The 20,727-nt window shown below is 42.7% G+C and overlaps 1 protein-coding gene across 10 annotated transcripts in view; it reads left to right on the top strand.

Annotated features, from left to right (window-relative positions):
- Positions 1-20,727, top strand: part of WARS1 (tryptophanyl-tRNA synthetase 1) — a 36,963-nt gene that overhangs the window by 12,719 nt on the left and 3,517 nt on the right. For all 10 annotated transcript variants that reach the window (XM_077123553.1, XM_077123547.1, XM_077123557.1 and 7 more), the window contains 7 exons: positions 1,208-1,421; positions 2,818-2,926; positions 5,255-5,374; positions 6,332-6,514; positions 11,855-11,955; positions 14,009-14,121; positions 14,301-14,474. In XM_077123553.1, the coding sequence (XP_076979668.1) occupies positions 1,208-1,421; positions 2,818-2,926; positions 5,255-5,374; positions 6,332-6,514; positions 11,855-11,955; positions 14,009-14,121; positions 14,301-14,474 (1,014 nt within the window). The remainder of the gene's footprint in view (positions 1-1,207; positions 1,422-2,817; positions 2,927-5,254; positions 5,375-6,331; positions 6,515-11,854; positions 11,956-14,008; positions 14,122-14,300; positions 14,475-20,727) is intronic.

Raw genomic sequence — 20,727 nt, 5'->3', positions numbered from 1 at the left:
TGGGGATGTTTCTGTTTCCATTGGCAAGCAAACTGGATTGTGTATATTCTTTGTTTGTGATCTGATCAGCAAGGCCAATTACTGGAGTAGAGCTCTAGAGCACAGCATGACTAATCTGCCTAATTAGGTCTGTTATTTTAAATGCCAGGCTTCCGGGGGTGGCTAGTGTAAACTCCTGGAAGAGGTCTTTAATAGATATTTCAATACGCAAGGAAAATTTTGCTTTTTTTACATGGGCACGCACTGAGAACTGAATCCGGGTCTCGGCGTGGTAGGCGAGAACTTTGCCTGCTGAGCTACTGTGGCCCAAATTTTACATTTTGCTTTTTTTTTAAATTATAACTTATTTTAAAACAATAAATATGAACCCACTTCAGATAGCTTTATAAAACTCCAAAAAGCAGTGAATCCCTCCTTAATTTATGATCTGAGAGCCTACATTTTTTCCCCTTGCCTTTATCTCTCATTATATCAATATAAGCTGCTATTACTGTACTTAGAGGCATCACTGGTTAAATTTTCATAAATATTCATCTCAACATTTATGAAATGAGAAAACAAGTTCCAATGTAGAACTCTATGACTTGCTTACAGGAACTTATCATGCATGTTCCCTGGCATTAGTGGTTTCTAAGAAATCTTTAGACTCTTAACTTCATTGTGCCACTTCATTATCCCATAGCATTTGGGGTAGTTGTCCATAGTGCTAGAACAACACATAAAAATTAAACACATTCAGGGCGGGCCACGGTGGCTCAGCAGGTAAGAATGCTTGCCTGCCAAGCCCGAGGACCCGGGTTCGATTCCCGGTGCCTGCCCATGTTAAAAAAAAAAAAAAAAAAAAAAAATTAAACACATTCAGGGCAGTGCAATGGTGGCTCAGTGGCAGATTTCTCACCTGCCAGGCCAGAGACCTGTGTTTGATTCCTGGAGCCTGCCCATGCCAAAAAAAAAAAAAAAAAGTAAATGCATTCAAGCCCATGACTTGCTGTGTGACCTGGGCAAGCACCTTCACCTTTCTGAGGCAAAGACTCTTCAGCTGGAAAAGAACAGTGTTAACAGTGCCTGCCTCATGGGGTTGTCATGACACTAAGTGAAATAATGAGTGTGAAAGCATTTAGCATAATGCCTGCCACATCGCAGGCGGTCAGCAACGTTAGCTTTTACTAACATCTTCAGCCTTCAACTTGATTTTTCCTTTGTTCAGGATGAAATTGATTCTGCAGTAAAGATGTTGTTGTCATTGAAAAAGAGCTACAAAACTGCAACCGGGGACGACTACGAGTCTAACTGCCCTCCAGGGAATCAGGCCCCTGAGAGTCCTAGTGGCCCAGAGGCCCCAGAAGGCACAGAGGATTTTGTGGACCCATGGACAGTACAGACAAGCAGTGCAAAAGGCATTGACTATGACAAGCTCATTGGTATGTCCCTCTCCTTTCTTCCCTAGGAAAAGCCTTGACTTCTAGAAGTGATTCTATTGAGTTGATTTCGTGGATCTTTTTAATTTTGAAAATCATAAATCTAGTCAGACTTCAATGCTAAGAAAAGAAAGATCCCAAATTCTTTAGGTTGTGCATTATATTCCATAGGATTCTCTTTGGAATAAAATACAATGTAAAATTTATTTCAAAAAAAGAATCTGTTATAGATAGTTTAATAGAAGCTTTTTCCTATTTTTTCAGCAACTCAGCACATAGGAAAGGTCTATTGGAAAGGTCATCATTGCAGTTATTTAAATTGTCCTTCACTTAACACCTACAAGACAATCACGAGTTAGTTAAGTATCTCCCCTAGTGATATTGATGATGGAGCCAAAAATCAGCTTAAGAGGGATGACTTCTGACAGGGCAAAAGTTGTCATTGTCATTCCCTTCCTGAAGGGTCTTCCTGCTCAGAGAATATAATTTTTCATTCCCAGGCAACTGAAACATCCTTATTCTGAGATCATTAATCTTCAAAAGAGAAACAGAACCAAAAGTATCTTTAAGTCAGAGCCATTTTCTATGATTTAGGTATAGACCATTAGTGAGGGAAAATTTGTTTGAGAACAGATACAAACTCAGTTCAACAATTAAAGAATATTAGAAATTATAGTTGTCAATGTATAGATACTTTAATAATAACTATATGTATTTGTGTATTGTGTATGTATATAGTCAACAAAAGTTGTTGAGCTCCAGCATCAAGGGATTGAGAAAACCTTCTCGACCAAAAAGGGGAAGAGCAAAATGAAACAAAATAAAGTGTCAATGACTGAGAGATTCCAAACAGAGTAGAGAGGTTATCCTGGAAGTTATTCTTACGCATTAAATAGATATCACCTTGTCAGTCAAGATGTAGTGGAGAGGCTGGAGGGAACTGCCTGAAAATGTAGAGCTGTCTTCCAGTAGCCATGATTCTTGAAAATTTCACGATGTGACTGTGTGATTGTGAAAATCTTGTGTCCGATGCTCCATTTATCTACCTTATCAACAGATCGGAAAAATCATACAGAATAAAAATAAATAATAGGGGGAACAAAAAAAAATAAAGTTGCTGAGCTCTACTGCATTCTGGATATTTCCCTTCAAAATACAATTCCAGGCAAAAGAGTGTTTTATTCAGTAATTTGTTTTCTGTTTTACTGGTTGGCACTGTTAGTACAAAAGAACATTTTATTTTGGGAAAAAGACCGTAACAGAAGGCCTTTGAAGGTTTGGGTTCATTAAGATTGTACATAGATCACCCGTTTTTCCCCTTCATTTCAGTAACATCTGTTCACCAAACCTCCTGCCACCCCAAAACGTCATCTCATCTTTTTTCCAATTTTTTTTCCAGTTCGGTTTGGAAGTAGTAAGATTGACAAAGAGTTGATAAACCGAATAGAGAAAGCCACAGGCCAGCGACCCCATCGCTTCCTGCGCAGAGGCATCTTCTTCTCACACAGGTCAGGGCTTTTCACTGAAGGGCTTCTTGCTGCTCCTCTTCTTTGAGTTCAAAAAAACGGTTAGGAAGCTGTTCTTTTTGTGGCCTGGTACTGTGGGAAAAGTGATGGCCAGTTATCAGAAGCCTGGTTGCCACTCTTTATCCTCTCCCTAACTCCTTGTGGGACCACGCCCATCCTTTCACCTTCCCTTTGTAAACGGTCCCCCCTTACAAGGTAGAGGCCAACTTCACAGCAGAGGGGTTCATGCCAGATTACATGCTGTAAATTAAAAATAGATTATTATAACCTGCTGTCCAAGGTCATCATTTCCAGTGCAGTAAATTGTAGGCTTCCTGAAATTGTGCACCTTCTTCCTCCTATTGTCCCAGCCTGCACATAAATAATATCGAAAGAGAAACAAATGTAGTGTGCACAGAACACTCCCTACCTCAGGCCATCAATTCCATGCAGATATGCCAGAAAACAAACAGGTCCCAAAAAGCCTCCTACCTCTGCCACCCCACAGATTGCCTAGGTGTGGGCAGGCCCTCTTTTGCTGCTGTGTTCATGGACTTTTGGGTCAGAAGCAGGTTGTTCTTTTCTGCTCTCACATCACTATCACGGGAGAGCACACCCTTACATCACCAGGATGGAACTTGACAGTCTGCCCGAGCTCTTCGGATTCTACCTGAGTATACTGCAGGTCCTATTCAGCCCATTTTCTGAACAGAATATATATCAAAGCTTTCTTCTTAATTAAGATATAATTCATATACCATAAAACTCACCTTTTTAAAGTATACCATTCACTGATTTTCAGTGTATTCGCAATATTGTATATCCATCACCACTAATTCCAGAACATTTTCATCACCCCTAAAGGAAGCCTGGTACCCATTAGCAATCATTCCTCATTCTTCCCGTCCCCTAATGTAAACTATAGACTATAGTTAATATATTATAATTATACTGATATTTCATCAATTGTAACAAAACACCAACACTAATGTAAAGTGTTAATAATGGGGGAAATTGTGCATTTGCGTTATGAGGAAAGTGTAATGTGGGAACTCTGTATTCTCTGCATGATTTTTCTATAAACCTACAGCTGTTCAATAAAAAGGCAATATGTGATCATTTCATGAAAAAAATTTATCAAAAATAAGCACAAGACTGCCATGCTGGAGTCCCAGGTTCGAGTCCCAGTGCCTTCCTATGCAAAAAAAGCACAGGGGTGCAAGTTCAGTGGTAGAATTCTCGTCTGCCATGTGGGAGATCCAGATTTGATTTCCGGCCCATGCACTTCCCAAAAACAAACAAACAAATGAAAAACAAAAATTCAACAAATGGTGCTATAATAATGGGATACACACATGGAAAAAGAATGAAATGTGACCCCCACCATACAGCATACACACAAAAAAGAAGCAAATAGTATGCACATATTCCTATTGGCCTGGAGATAAGCATATAAACCCTTGGCCCAGGACAAGGCTTAAGGAGAAGTCACTTTCAGAATAGTATAGTCTGGATTACCTACCCACTTCCTTTTTTATCATGAGACACTTTGCCCAGAAACAAAGAACACCCATACCCTAGAATGATGGCTTCCCACCCTGCTGAATGTTGGGATCACTCAGGGAACTTTTAAAATAACAAATTCTCAGACTTCATCTCAGCCCCAGAATCTCTGGAGGTGGGGCCCAGGCAGGTATAATTTAGGAAAAGCCCAACCAGGTGGTTTTGATGCAACGCCATGAAGGAAAGCCCCTTGTGTGCATTGTCTGTGGATCCCAGGCGCCTGGGATAGTATGACTAACTCCAGAATGACTCCCCATTGAAAATCCCTATTCCCAACCTGGCTGAGGGAGCCCAAATCAAATCTCCAGCTGGAGCTGCATCACCTCCAAACTCTTAGGGGACAGTCCTTAACGTTAGGACTATGTGAAATCCTCTAAATTCCCTAACCAAGCCCCCAGAGTCTCAGGGCAGGGTGATTCTAAACAAGGAACAGGCAGTGTTCCCTGTGTCACTCCCAGGAGAGAATAAAGCAGGTGTGTCAGCATTGAATTTTAGAAGGATTCCAAAAGAGTTCAGTTGGCTGCCCAGTTGTATCCATCTTTTAAACATATTCCAAACCTGTATGTCCGTTTAAAACAACCAGTCACAGGAGAAACCGTTTCATTAGCTATTTCCATCATTTTTGTATCATAAGAATGAATGATAACCAGCTGTAACTCTTACCCATGTTGGGGTTTTTTTCCTGTCTTTATTTTTTATTTCCGAGTGAATATTAGTTCCATGATATTTTTCTGGAAAACTCACGCTATTTTGTCCTTTTTCCTTTAGAGATATGAATCAAGTACTCGATGCCTATGAAAATAAGAAGCCATTTTATCTGTACACTGGCAGGGGCCCTTCTTCTGAAGCCATGCACGTTGGTCACCTCATCCCATTTATTTTCACAAAGTGAGTATTGCATTGTTTGAATTGTCTCATGTTTGAATTGCTTCATGAATTGAAATGTTATAAACCATGTTTAGAACTACCAAGACAGTACTAATTCATGTTTGCAACCAAGGTTATTATAGAATTGGTGCTAGTACTGCTTCTGTTTACTGTGTATCCCTGGACTCACTTAGAAGGATGTGGTGTGATGGCAGAAGCCTGATTTTGGAATAAGGCAGATTTCACCTCCTGTCCTCTTCACTGTCCATGAGGTAGGCAAGGTACTTCTCTGAGCCTTTGTTTCCACATCTGCAAGTGAGAATAATAGTACCTAACTCATAAAATTTTAATAAGGCTTAAAAATAAGACAGGTAAAGTCCTATTCCTCTGGGCCCCCTTCATCAAGCAGTGTTGGTTGTGTTAGTCAGGGTTCTTTAGAGAAACAGAACCAGCAGGAAAGAGCTGCAAATAAGAGACTTACAAAGTTGTCTCACGCAACTATGGGAATAGAAGAGTCCAAGATCCATAGGGCAAGTTGTGAAACTGGCCACTCTGATGAAAGGTCTGGACAGATGTCACAGGAGAAGCTCGCTGGCTGAAGAAACACTAAAAAAAGTCTCTCTTCTTCCTTAAAAGCCTTCAACTGATTGAATTATCTGGTTGTGGGGAGAGGCCTTGGTTGAACATAGATACAGTCAACTGACGGATGATTTAATCAACCATCCATGACATATCCTTGCAGTAATGGTCAGGCTAGTGCTTGCCTAACCAGATAACTGGGCATAATCATTTGGCCAAGTTGACAGAAGAGCCTAACCATCGCAGTGGTCCTTGGCAGTATTAACAGTCAAACTCATGGCATGATAAGATCATGTGGTTTTTGTAGGCAAGGAACTTTTAATATCCATTGTAAGTAGGAACTGTGGTTTCACTTGCAAGAGAAGAGAAATGTTAGTTTTTTTGCCCTGTTTTTCATAGGTGGCTGCAGGATGTGTTTAATGTGCCCTTGGTCATCCAGATGACAGACGATGAGAAGTACCTGTGGAAGGACCTGACCCTGGACCAAGCCTACGGCTATGCCGTAGAGAATGCCAAGGACATTATTGCCTGTGGCTTTGACATAAAGAAGACTTTCATCTTCTCAGACCTTGACTACATGGGGTAAGGAGCCAATGTTTGGCTACCTTTTAAATAAATGGATTGAGTTGTCAAGCATCAGTGACCTTAGCTAAATTAGTAACATCCAAAATGGTCTTAAGCTTGGTAAATGTTTTTCTTCCTTTACTTAAAGTTATTATCTGGTTTATTTACCAATATATTGCATTAGTATTGAAAGTGGAAAGCTATATATAAAGGATGAAGTCATGCCAGCATCTTAAAGATGCAGCTTTTGCCTTCGTATTTACGGCAATTTAAAATTTGTCTGTATACCTGAGTATAGCATGATGACATTTCAGATTTTCTTATTCAGTTGTGACAGAGAAGTACTTCTGTGTTGTAGTTTCCTTGTAAGGATATTCAGTCTTGCACGGTTAGGTTATCTTTCTCTTTCTCAGTATACTGTCTTCTTCACAGAGAAAAAAGACTCACCTAGCTCACAGCATAGTTTTTTACTTGGTATACCAAAACTATTTCATTCTGAAATGTTATCCCCAATTCCTTGAATTTAAACTTCTCAGGTCTTGGACTCTAGACCAAATGACCACTAAGGAGTCTGTTAGGAAAAAAAAAAAAGACTTTGGTCAATGACCACAAGAAAAATGCTATTCAGCACAACAGTTATTTACTATAGCCCCTAAGATGTGGGTCTGTCCCCTCCCCCTTGAGACTCTGGCAATTCCAAGGGACACTTGATATGCCAAACTCAGACTCCATCTTACACTGTTGCTTATTTCTTCCAGGCCACTCTCTAAGCTAGGACTTTCATACATCTTATCTCATGATTAGTAACCAGGCCAAGAGAGGGCATGACAGAGTGACATAGGGGCTGTGGAAGCAGGAAGTGCAAAGGAGCTTGCTGATTACCATTTCCCTAGATGTTCACTCTTGGAAATACTTAAGGCTGACTATAGCTTTATATCCATTGAGAAAAATGGATGCCCTCATAATCAAATCTGGCCTTTCTACCAGCTAATGAAAGAATTAAATTTCTAGTTTTACTATTAGATTTTATTTTTAAATCACTTCTTTTGTTTCTACCGTGTAAGCGTAGAGGCATTGTAGTCACCCGTGGAATGGCATGAGATGAGATCATAGATGTCATTTTTATCATTTTCATGGCACTTTTTTATTTTACTTCTCTCAACCCTTTTCTTGAAATAACCTGATTAAACTGACTGAACCTCAGCTTGGACCCTATGGGTTCTACTGCTGTTTTACAGCCAGGCAATGCTGCTGATGTGGCACAGTGACTGGCAGCATTTTGTGCAACCTCTCCTCAACCCACCCTGGCCCAGTATGTCCTCTGAATTCCCCTATTTCCCAGTGATCCTTCTAAAACTCACTTGCTTCCCTTTCCTAGTTCTCCATCATCTTCAGGTATAGCTCTCCCTTTTCACTTAGCACACAAGCCCTGTCAGGATATGTTTTATGTACCCCTCCAAGGTCACTGCCATCTCCAATTAGATGGAGCAGTTGCAGTTCTACATCCCACATCTTTGTGCATTCTTTCTCTGCCTAAAATTTCCATTCTATCCCTTCTTCCCACCACTGCCAGCTTGGCTTATTCCTCTACTTTCTTCCAAATGCATGATCACACAACACCTTTTCCTGGCAGCTTCCCTTCCCCATAGCCTGATTTAGATGCCCCTTTTCTGTTCCCCAACACCCCGGGCTTCACCTCTGCTACAACTGCTACAGGTGATGGGTGACCCTCCTCCCAACTAAGCTGATAAAACAGATAGTTATGGTGGGCCTCCCTGGGACAGGTGCCCTTCCAGACCCTGAGAACACAGCAGTGAGCAAGATGGACAAAGTCCCTGCTTCACTGAGCTTGTATGTCAGGGAAAAACAGAAATAAATGCATATAATGATAAGTCCATGAAGATGCTTCAGTGGATGGATGCATGATGGGAGCAGATGAACTTTCCAGCCATCCATATGAAAAGACTACCAGGATGGCCACTGCCACCCTGGGGAGGATGAAAGGGGTTGTGCAAGCAAAGCTGCTGCTGGGGCAGGGTATCCAGGTCCCTGCAGGGCTGGCACAGCCACTGGTGCTAGTGCTCCTGCTTATGTCTGCCATGCTGTCCAAAGGAGCTAAGGAAGAAGAAGGAGGGGAAGGAAAAGAAAAAGAAGCAAGAGAAGGAGAGGAAGAAAAGTTGTTAAAAACAGAAAAACACCTTTCCCAGTCTTGGCAGATTTTTGTGTTTGAGTGCTCTCATTTATCCATACAATGAGTTTAGAGATAGTTACAAGCCAAAGCATAGGGACCTGCTTGATCCTTTCTGCATATGTGTCTTATCTTGACCATTTTTATGTAGCCCTAGGAATTTTCCCATTTATATGGTGTTCTAGTTTGCTAGCTGCTGGAATGCAATATACCAGAAATGGAATGGCTTTTAAAAAGGGGAATTTAATAAGTTGCTAGTTTACAGTTCTAAGGCCGAGAACATGTCCCAATTAAAACAAGTCTATAGAAATGTCCAATCGAAGGCATCCAGGGGAAGATACCTTGGTTCAAGAAGGCCAATGAAGTTCAGGGTTTCTCTCTCAAGTGGAAGAGCACATGATGAACACAGTCAGAGTTTCTCTCTCATCTGGAAGGATATGTGGCAAACACGACATCATCTGCTAGCTTTCTCTCCTGGCTTCCTGTTTCATGAAGCTCCCCAGGAGGCATTACCTTCTTCATCTCTAAAGGTCACTGGCTGGTGGACTCTGCTTCTCGTGGCTATGTCATTCTGCTCTGCTCTCTCTGAATCTCTTTCATTCTCCAAAATGTTTCCCTTTTATAGGACTCCAGAAACTTATCAAGACCTACCCAAATGGGTGGAGATAGGTCATCACCTAATCCAGCTCTACAATCACACTTGATTAAATCACATCTCCATGGAGATTATCTGATTACAGTTTCAAACTTATAGTATTAAATAGGGATTATTCTGCCTTTATGAAATGGGATTTAGATTAAAACATGGCTTTTCTCGGGAACATACATCCTTTCAAACCAGCACATAGGATTCCTGGTGTCCCCTCTTCCTTAGAAAATAGTTTCTTCATGGTCCCAGATATTGTACTCTGTGTCTTGCAACCAGCAATCCCTTGCCCCAGGCATCACTTGACTGCTCTCCTATAGTGTTCTGGAGAACCTCTGTGAACCTCCTTGTATGTGCAAGGTTTCAATTTCTCCATATATTTACCAACACTTGTTATTGCCCATCTTTATGATCATAGCAGTCTTAGTGGGTATGAAGTGGTATTTCATAGTGGTTTCGGTTTGCATTTCCCTAAAGATTAATGATGTTGAGAATCTTTTAATGTGCTTATGGTCATTTACATGTATTTTTGGAGAAACATCTATTAAAATTTCTTGACCAATGAAAGAAAAAAAAAAAGATTACCAGGTGACCAACCCTGCTTTCAACACATTTTGAGAGAACACGGGGGTTTGTGGCAAGTTTCACAAGCCGCCTCTTGGGCAACGGCAGTTTAACTCCTAGTCGCCCTCATTTTTGCTCAGTAGAAACTTCCTTTTTCCTTCTGAATGTGGAATGAAAGTGAAAACTCAGACAATATGCAAACCAAAAGGCTCTATAACATCTTTTCTCAGAAAGGCATTTCAAGTTGGACTTAAAATTAGGAAAGACATTTTAAAAATTAAATCCTATTTTCATATGTCCTGTGCCTTTTATTTAAGAGCTGCTTCTACTAAACAGTTGAGAAATTTATTTTTCTTTCTTGAGATTTAACTCAGAATCTCTGTCTTTACCTTAATAAATCTTCTTCATGGTTTTCAGGGGCTGGAAATAAAGCAGAGCCAGCCTCCACCCTCTCTTTGGATTGAAGCATAGTAGCAAGGGAAAAAATCTGTGATGGGACACATCTTCCTGCCACCCCGTCGTCCCACATTTCTGGTCCTGAGCATGGAACCTGAAGCATGATCTCCAGCACCCTCAGGGCTCGAATGTCTCCAGGCTATTCAGTGAAAACCATTTTTATTCAACAGAGCAGTGCATCCCCCCATTTTTCCTTGACTTGAGACAGACACAAGTACAGTGTTCTTGACCTTTTGGGACTCCCCACCTCGTGTGGCCCCCAGCCCAGGAATCCAACATTCTTTCCCCCTCCTCACAGATATTCAATAGTTCTCATTCCATACCCAAAGTCTAAATTCAGAGACCTGTGAGATGTGGTTAAAAAAAAAAAAAAAAGCACAGGCTGTGGGGCCAGACGTCACTATGTCTGTCATCTTGACCCTTAACCTCTTTGAGGTTTAACTTTTATGTAAAATAGAGGTTTTATTTATGTAAAATAAAAAAAGCAGCTTTGCTTGCATGACCCCTTTCATCCTCCCCAGGGTGGCAGTGGCCATCCTGGTAGTCTTTTCATATGGATGGCTGGAAAGTTCATCAGCCTCCAAGGGGAGTTAGGCAGAGTGAAGGTACTCCAGGCCCCTAGCACAACCCCACACACACACAAGCCAGCACCCAAGCAGGAGTTCTCCCTCTTCTCCCTTTTGATCCTTCACTGCCTGGCACATGGCAGGGCCACAAGAGAAAGCTGCTGAATATATTGGTCAAAAGATGCAGTGTAAGAAACACTCTGAATCTGCCCTCTCTATGTGTCCTCAGCCTGGCTCCTCATGATGATAGAATGGCTGCCACAGATCCAAGCCTTGAATCCACCTCTCACCATCCAGAAGAGAGTCTATTTGCTTGATCTGCCACTTTGGCCCAGCCCAGTTGTTGGGGGTGGGGTCAGTCCTGCCCAAACAACTCAGCTGTCCCATGTTAAAGGAGGAAACAGTGGCTTGTGCTTGGAGGCCCTGTTTGCACTGAGATAAATTTCTTCCTTCCTGGGACCATCAGTCTCTTTCCATATACTCCACCTGTCAGCAGGGTGGATAGTCTCCCACAACACATTCTGTCCCAACAGAAAAGTTCTCTTGGTGCTTCCAAACTGGAAGCACCACGGCATACTTAATTTTTGACCCCAGCAGAATTTCAGTGTCAGCCAGTGAGACTTGGAATACGATTATGTTTTCTCCTCATTTGCACATCCTCTCAGCTTCATTCCCACTCTGATGTCCTCCTTTCCTGGTCAGCACTACAGGCCAGAAGTGTGTCTGCTTAGCCTACTGTAGGCATCCATGCTAACAGATGGGTCCTCAGCACCTTCCCTGTCCCCCTCATTGCCCACAGTGTGGCCCTGCAGTCTGCATCCTTGCCTGGGGTCTGGCCTGTGCCATACCTTATTGCCTTCGAGTTTTGTCCTCTGCTGCTCTGTCCACAATGAATGCCACTTTCTGGGCTTAGGTATTAATTCTAACTGTCTTTGCAGGATGAGCCCAGGCTTCTATAAGAATGTGGTGAAGATTCAGAAGCACGTTACCTTCAACCAGGTGAAAGGCATTTTTGGCTTCACCGACAGTGACTGCATTGGTAAGAATTCCCACCCCTATGAAGAGGAGCAGAGTTCAGAAGAGGGTGCCAATGCTTTGCACAGGTGAAAGTACCCACACAGGAGACTAGATTTAAATGTTCAGTGTCCACCCAGGCAGGGATTTGTACCTTCTCTGAGATGTTCACAATTGCAGTTTGTCTTTTTCAACATTAAACATGGATTTCTTCCTGGAACAGAAGGAGCTAATGTAATGCGTTCGACCACTTTTGAACGTGTGAAGCTGTACTTCAGGTTACAAGTTTGTCTCCTTCCTCATTGACCATTTTAAGGTTTAGAAGAAAGGGAAAAGGAAAGATGACTTATATCCCTGCACTGGGACTCCATGAGCAAGTTCAGGAATTCCAAAGTCCTTATTTTTTTCTAAATTTTAAAATGTATGAGTGGGGACCTAGTACAAGGGAAAGCCTGTGATGGAGGCACAAGGGTGGTGCTTCAGGAGCAGATCTCCCGCTTACATGGGTCAGGAACTTGCAAGTTTTTATCTTCCTTGTTTCCCCACAAAAAAGGTGAGGGGCTTGGTGGGAGACCTTCCAGAGCCTCCCTCCCCAAGTCTCTGCATGTGTTTATGCCTCTGTCCTTATGTTTCCAGGTCTCTTCATTGGCCTTCTCCTTTTACACTGTTACCTCCTTGAAACTAGTGGCTGGGTCTTCTGGTCCCCTCCCCGTTATTTTTGGCGCTTGTCTCCAAGCCTAGTGGGCCTTCCACTAATGCTGCCAACCTGGGCCAGCTCACCAGGACACGCCTCCAGGGCATTCTTGACTGCCTAGCTTATTAGGAACACATTTTAGGAGCTTGTCATTTAGGAGCATCCAGGGCTGTGTACTGAGACAGATGCCCTTGGGGGGAAGTTTTTTTAACATAAGTAAAACCCTTTTCTTTTTATGTTTCAGTCAGAGTCATTCCTGACAATCAGAGCATAAACTGGACTTTTGAAAAGAGATTTTTGTTCTTGTGGTTCTAACATCTAGTAGAATGGTATCACAGGGAGGCCATATTGAGCTTTTGAGGGAGGCAACATTACATAGTGAAAAAAGAGCACACACACTTTGCTCTGGAGAGACCTGGATTTGTGTCCTGGCTCGACCTCTCACTGGTACTAGCTTCAAAAGTGGTTTAAATGGTCTGAGCCTGAATTTCTACATTTGTAAAATGAGCTTAAGCATGGAAGCTTCTCCATAGAGCTGTGAGAAGCAGATGAGCTGGCTTAGGCCCTCAGTACCCAAGAATGGCCCTTGCTGCTTTGTGGCTTAGATGGTGGGGGTGACAATGGCCACAAGGCACTTGGTAATCCCAGAGAGAGATGGGCCCATGGAAATGGGCAGAGAACACCTCAAGGAGAATATCAAAGAGATAGGACTTTCAGGGGAAGAAGAGAAGTAGCAGCCGGTAACCACCCTATAGTGCTGCTGGCGCCAGATCAGCAGAGTCTCTGTGTGGGCTGCACAATGTCAAGAGTGTGCCTGGCCAGCTGCAGGGCCCAAGAGCCCATAGAGCTTACCAAGTGCTGTGCCAGGTGCACCCTGGCTCTGCACCCTACGTCAGGACTCAGAGAAGAGCCATGACCTTTGGCTAGTAATTCTACTTTTATAGATTTAAACAAATAACAACAATATTCAAAATGTTAAAAACAATTCCCTGTGCAAAGATATTCATCATGATCTATAATTAAAGATAGGGAACAACCTAAGTTCCCAATGGGCAAACAAAAACTGGTACATTTAGAGGGTTAAATATATTTAATAATTATGTGGTAAAATGTTAGTTTGAAAAAAAAAGAAAAAAGGCAAGGAAAAACTAAATATAATCACAACTAAAATCCATAGAGCAAAAATAGAGGCTAGAAGGAGACACAAATATCTTTGGAGAGTGGGGTCATGGATTTTGTTCTTTCTGCTTTATTTTTCAGAAATTCTTCAATGATTATCTCTCATAATGGGGGAGAATCTAATTTTTGCTAATTCCTTTAATTAGGATAATTATCAAAAACAGTAACTGGTCTCATGTAAAAATATCTGTTCCTTCTCTTCCAGGGAAGATTAGTTTTCCTGCTATCCAGGCTGCTCCCTCCTTCAGCAATTCCTTCCCACAGATCTTCAAAGACAGGTCGGACATCCAGTGCCTCATCCCGTGTGCCATTGACCAGGTCAGAATGTAGAACAGGGGCATTTGCAGAGAACAGGGGCATTTGCAGAGAGGTACCTTGTGTTCTTCATTGACAAGAGGATTTTTAAAGGAGTTAAGGGAGGAGGAAAGCTTGAGCGAAAGTTTCCTGTGAAGGTCTGTTTGTACCAACTTTCTCATCAAACCCCTCTCTCCCTGCAGGACCCTTACTTTAGAATGACAAGAGATGTTGCCCCCCGGATTGGCTACCCTAAACCAGCCCTGCTCCACTCAACCTTCTTCCCTGCCCTGCAGGGAGCCCAGACCAAGATGAGTGCCAGCGACCCCAACTCCTCCATCTTCCTCACGGACACTGCCAAGCAGATCAAGACCAAGGTGAGCAGTGCCTGTAGTGGGAACGAGACAGACACTTGCTCACTCTCGCTCTCACACTCACTCACACACGACTTCAGCCCTTCAGCATTGACTCCCACAGGGAGGACAACTCTAGGTCAATCACAGTACTCTTTACATGTCCGTATTCCCAAAGAGCAGGTGAATTTGCTCTGTTGTGTTCTTTCATTTAGGTAAAAATTTAAATTTTTTTCTTTTCTTCCCTTTCTGCTTTTCTTACCAGCACCCTGTTCCAGAAGCAGAGTTCTAGCTAATAATTTTCTCTATAAAGTTATCATTTTAATGTAGATGTTATTAACAATAGAAGAGAAAGTATATTTCTGAGAAGATAAAATGTGTGTTTCTGAGCACCAGTTGTGCTGGGTCAGATGCTTTATGCGTTCTGAATTGAATTCTCACTGTGAGGCGGTGGTGTTTCTGAAAAAAAATGAAGCTTATTGGATCACCAATTTGACCAAGATCTCAGTGCCAGAAGTGGACAAAGCTGTTTTCTTGGCCCTTAAGCAGCCATTATTGCAGTGGGGATTCAGGACAGGTTTTCTCACCAAGGACGAGTCTCACTAAGAACCGTGGGACTGATAAATGCCCTTTAATCCTGGCCTGGCATGCCATAGATCCTCAGGAAATGTTTGTCCTGTCATTGAAGAAACTAGAAATAGAAATTGGTTTGAGTGCCCTTATTTTTCTGGTTTCTGTTGTTTCGTAGTGAAGTGCTGATACCTCTCTAATCCCCTCAATGTGACAGGAAGCTGCAGACGTTTTATTGTGGACCCCGGCGCATGTGTGCAAGTTAGGAGCCTGCAGCAGGAACCATGGGAACTATCTGAGGTGTACAAGGCAGCCACTGGGCCACTGCCAGGTCCCAGGCCCTTCTGGAAAGTCCCAAGCAGTTTCTGGTTGACAATCGGGAAATCCTGAACATGAAAACTTCCTTCCAAAAAATGGCTGCAGCCATTTCATTCCCCTGCTCAGATGAAAGCTGGCATAAAAAGTGGAAATTTTTCTTTCCCTTTCACTTCTTGCTTTGAAACTTACAGGCATGGAGTACAGGAGAGGGAAAGGGAAATCCTGTTCCCTCCAGCAGAGAAGTAGTATTGTATGATCTTGTTTATGAGAAGTTGTTTTAAAAAGGTCATTTGTGGCTCTGGGACAATTTTCATTGTCCTGTGAGCTTGAGGCCAAGGAGCCACAGGGATATGCCATGGGTTACCAGGAGCCATGAGCAGCTGTGGGCAGAACAGGGCAGGCCCACGCCCTCATTTTCAATCTCCGTACCTGTCTTCAACCCCAGAATCAGAATCTCCACACAACAGAGGAGGAGCCTATCTGCTCTACCTCTTCCCAAGAATAGTAGCTGGAGCAGTTCTGGTGGCCCAGTTAACTTTACTGTCTTGTCCCTGCTGCTTGCCAGGCCAGGCTTAGTACTGTGCTGAGTGTTAGCCTGTGTGCTGTCCTTTAAACCCAAAGACCATGCCAGGAGGCTGCATCCATTCTGTAGACAAGGGATTCATGACTCAAGAGAGTTCCACACAGCTGGGCAGTGGTGGGACCAGATTGGCAACCTAGGTCTGCCCCTGCCTGGGTCTTCCCATGACTTAGAGTTAGGAGCCCAGGGTTGTCTGCGCCCTGCCACTTAACTGCTTGTCCAGGCATTGGTGAAGTGGGAGAAGTCATACTGACCTCAGGTTTGAGGTGGGGCTTATGTGAGATGACATATAAAAATTGTAAACTATAGAGTGCAGCCCAAACTTAAGATTTTAATTCCAAAAGAGAATAATTGGACAGTTCCTCCATAGTTTAGGCCAAAACATGCTTCCCTGGGGCTGTCAGACAGGCCTACTCAGACCCCACTGAATCAGTCAGAAACTTTTTCCACAAACTGCCCTTCTAAGCATAGAATCTCCTCTTCTCAGGAATGTATGTCCATAACAGTCTGCCAGCAGGGCCCCCATGTGTAATTCCTGATCACAGGACCCTTTAGTGCCAACACCAGGGCTGGCCAGGCTGCAGGGTCCAGTCCAGGCCAAGAGCAGTGTGGTCTGTTACCCCAGAGAATCTCCTGCAGGCTAGCTGTGCTGGCCCGTTGGATTTAGAGCAGCTGTAGCTCACAAACTCTTCAAATTCTGTGCTTGAATCAACTTCTTGTCCCTCAAACTAGACATCCTCCTTTGCATTATTTTCTGCTACATGAACTACTGTTGGTTTGGATGCCTCTCACCCACTTCTGCTATTTTGGATTCTGGGCCCCACCAAGACTGCTCTCCACTGTAATCCAGATCCATTTTACTGTTGGTTCCTGCAAATTAGGCCTGTAAACTGGTCCTGCAGTATTATAACTGAGGACAGGCCAGGATGAGCATGAGCATGAGACTGATGTAAGATTCAAGTTTTTTGGGCCCCCAGCTAGAAGCTGGGTGTACCAGGAAGAGTCAGGCAGGCACAAGTTCAGAACCCAGCTCTTCCACTTACCATGCAACATAAAGCAGGTTCGTGATATGCTAATTCTCTTTGCTTCACCAGTGAAACAGAAAAAGCAACCAGAGTTCATCAGGGTGTTGGGGATTAAATGTTTGTAATGATGATAATAGTGACCATTTTAGGCACACCTGCTGTGTACCTGAAACTAGGCAAGGTGCTTCCGAGTTCTGAGAGGAGTGTGGATGGTACAGGGAACCTGAGCAGGCATGCAGGAGATGCACAATTCCTTCTTTCCCTTCTTGCAGACTGGAGCTGGGAACTGTTCTAGAGCCCTTGGTGTGCATACAGATATTTTAGTCAAACTTACAGAGGCCCATAATTTAAAGTCAAGTACATGTGCAAGATTTCTCATGAAAAATAGTAGTTTTCTATGTCTTTTCCCAGTTTCTGCCTCCCTAGACTTGCCACTTTCAATGTTTTTGCCTGGTTCTTAGGACTTTTACTTCTGTATCTCTAAATACCATGCCTTATGACTGTTTAGTGATTTTCCCGTTTTCAGCATTGTCTCTTGCAGCACACAGTGGCTGATACAATAGTTAATAATTCTTCTCTCTGTCTCCTCTCATTGCTTTTTCTTCCAATGTATTTACTTAGTAACTGTTTTTGCTTCTGTATTTGAGCATTTCTTTTTTCATGACTAATGCAAGTAAATGTAAACTCTGTTAATTCTCACTTCCTGGCAACTTTATGTTCTCCCTAGAGTTAATAATTGCTTTTCTTTTTGTTTAATTATTTCTTATGTATCTCTCACTTTGATATTTCTTCTGTTTGTGTACTGTTTCAGTAAGTGAGGATATTTTGAGTATTATATCAATTTTACCTTCTTGAAGATATCCTCCTGGGTCCTTCTGATACACTCCCCTCTTGGCTGGAGCTTCACACTTACAGCAGAGCTACCAGGAATCTTCCTCCTCCACCATCAGGGGCAGGGCCTTCATGCTATGGGAGGTCCCTGGCAGTCCTCCAAATGTGACTGACTGAAAACGCTAGAACTGGGGCCTGTCCGCTGCCTCTCTCATCAGTTTGAGGCTCATTCTGCTAACCCCTAGGCTCCACTGAGGCTTGCAAGGACCTCTCTTTTTCTCTCACCTGTGTTGTGCACCAGTTGTCTATATCTTATGTCTTTCCTTATGTCTTTTTTTTTATACCCTCCCTCATTTTGTTGGAGTCAATCTTTTAGTAGCTTTCTGGGAGAGCATATTGTAAGGCATGTTGGCATGTTTCTGATGTCTGTAATAGTCCTTCTTCCAGAGTTGATAGCTTGGCTGAGTGTAGAATTCTATACCAGAAATCATCTTTCCTCAGAATTTTTTATTATTATTATTTTAATTGTGGTAACAGATTGCAACACAAAATCTCCCATTTTGACTGCTTTCAAGTATTCATTTCAGTAGTGTTAAATCACCACCCCCTTTTATATCTTTTTTAAAAACTAGCCCTTGAAGCGTGTGAGACTTTCCAAAGACTTTCTTCCTGACAGTGAAGTTCATCCCTGCTTCCTGCCCAGTGGTGGCCAGGCCTATCTTCAGAGTCTAATGACAGTGGTGTCCATTGAGGGGCAGGGCCAACCTCTTCACCTGTTTCCCCAACAGACACATGATGTCTGCCCAGGGTTCTTGGACCGCAGAATAGCTCAACACTAGGTGGCTTTTTCTTTATGGAAAAGAACAGTTAAGTTCTACTTTATTCTGGCAGCCTCCTAGTCCTCTCCACCATTCAGCCTAGTGTCAGCTCACCTTTGTACAAGGCCTTGCTTTGCCCACAGGTCCACAGTGACTTCTGCTTGCCCCAACCAAATGCTTAGCAAGCCCCTGCCAAAAAAGAGACAGGTTTTTTTTTCTTTTCTTTGAAAAATAACATACACAGAAAACCAATAAATGTCAAACATTTCACAACAGTTAGGTATAGAACAGATTTCAGAAGTTTAGTACGGATTACAATTCCACAATTTTATGTTTTTATTTCTAGCTACTCTAAGATACTGGAGACTAAAAGAAATATCAATAAATGATTCAGCAGTCATACTCATTTGTTAAACAGTATCTTCTCTGTTTAAGTCCACCATCACCTTTGATCTTTCTCCCATTATTCAGAAGTATTTGGGCTATGCCCATTCTAACTTTTTCATGTTGTGAAGGGCTATCAATAATATGGGATAGGGGGTGTGGTAGTTAGATTCAGGTATCACCTTGACCAGTTGAAGGTGCCAGTTCTATTGCTGTGGACATGAGCCAGTGGCATGTAAACCCCATCTATTGCTGATTACATCTGCAGTTGGCTTGGAGGTGTGCCTGCTGCAATGAATGATGTTTGATTTAGTTGGCTGGTGCTTAAAAGAGAGAGCTCAACATAGTACAGGCAAAGCAGCTGAGCCTACCTCATCTCGGCACTCACAGTTCAGCCCAGGCCTTTGGAGATGCAGAAAGGAATCACCCTGGGGAAACTTGTTGGAACCCAGAGTCCTGGAGAGAGGGCCAGTAGAGATCACCTTGTGCCTTCCCACGTAAGAAAGAACCTCAGTTGAAAGTTAGCTGCCTTTCCTCTAAAGAACTCTATGTTAATGAAATAAATCCCCTTTTATTAAAAGCCAGTCCATCTCTGGTGTGTTGCTTTCCAGCAACTAGCAAACTAGAACAGGAGGGTAGAACTAGTTGATGTTCTACCCTAGCTAGCCCCTCTGTATTTCAGGTCTTATCTGGTCCAGGGACCCATCTGGAGGTTGTAGGTCTCTGGAAAATTACCCTAGTGCATCAAAACTTTGTAGAATCTTATCTAATGCCTTACATGTTCTTTTGGATTGGCAAGCATGGTTTTGGTTGGGGTTTAGCAAGTTATAGTAGGTAGCAATGTCTAACTGAAGCTTGCATAAGGGTGACCTCCAGAGTCTAGCCTCTCAACTCTATTTGAACTCTCTCAGCCACTGAAACCTTATTTGTTACACTTTTTTTCCCCCTTTTGGTCAGGATGACATTGTTGATCCCACAATGCCAGAGCCAGGCTCATCCCTGGGAATCATCTCCCACACCACTAGGGAGATGCTTACTCCTGGATGTCATGTCCCACATAAGGGGAAGGGCAATGATTTCATTTGCAGAGTTAGGCTTAAAGAGAGAGAGGGGCCACATCTGAGCAACAAAAGAGATCCTTCAGAAGTAACTCTTAAGCATATCTATCTATAGGTAGGCTAAGTTTCTCTGCTACATACATAGTTTCACAAGAGCAAGCCTCAAGATCAAAGGCTTGGGGTGGGCCACAGTGGCTCAGTAGGCAAGAATGCTTGCCTGCCATGCCAGAGGACCCAGGTTCGATTCCCGGTGCCTGCCCATGTAAAAAAAAAAAAAAAAGATCAAGGGCTTGGCCTGTTGATGTGGGTGTCCCTAAGAGAGGGGTTTCCTTTACCATAACTCGTTCATGCTTTTGCCCCTAATGTTTGTCAGCAGCTTGTAGATGGTGACAAGTTATCCAACCAGTAACCTGTCCTTGAATTCTTCTGGAGAGACTTAAAAAATGTATTGTCCTATGATGATTGATCAACTCACCCTCCTTTTCCTCGTTAAAAAAAAAAAAATTAGGATAGCATTTGTACACAGTAGATTTCTCAAATACTGCTTGAAAGAGTGTCAAAGGAATTTTGTCTGTCTTCAGACTTTTATTTTTCTCTCTTCTTGCTTCTAATTTATCTAAGATTATCATCAGTAATTCCTAAAGCCCATTTTGTTAGTTCCTGAATCTTTCTTCAGACATTTGAACTTTGGGT

The sequence above is a fragment of the Tamandua tetradactyla genome, chromosome 12 (assembly GCF_023851605.1).
Source record: "Tamandua tetradactyla isolate mTamTet1 chromosome 12, mTamTet1.pri, whole genome shotgun sequence".
NCBI classification, from domain to species: domain Eukaryota; kingdom Metazoa; phylum Chordata; class Mammalia; order Pilosa; family Myrmecophagidae; genus Tamandua; species Tamandua tetradactyla.
Note: the sequence above shows the minus strand (reverse complement) of the source record. Positions and strands in the feature narration are given on the sequence as shown.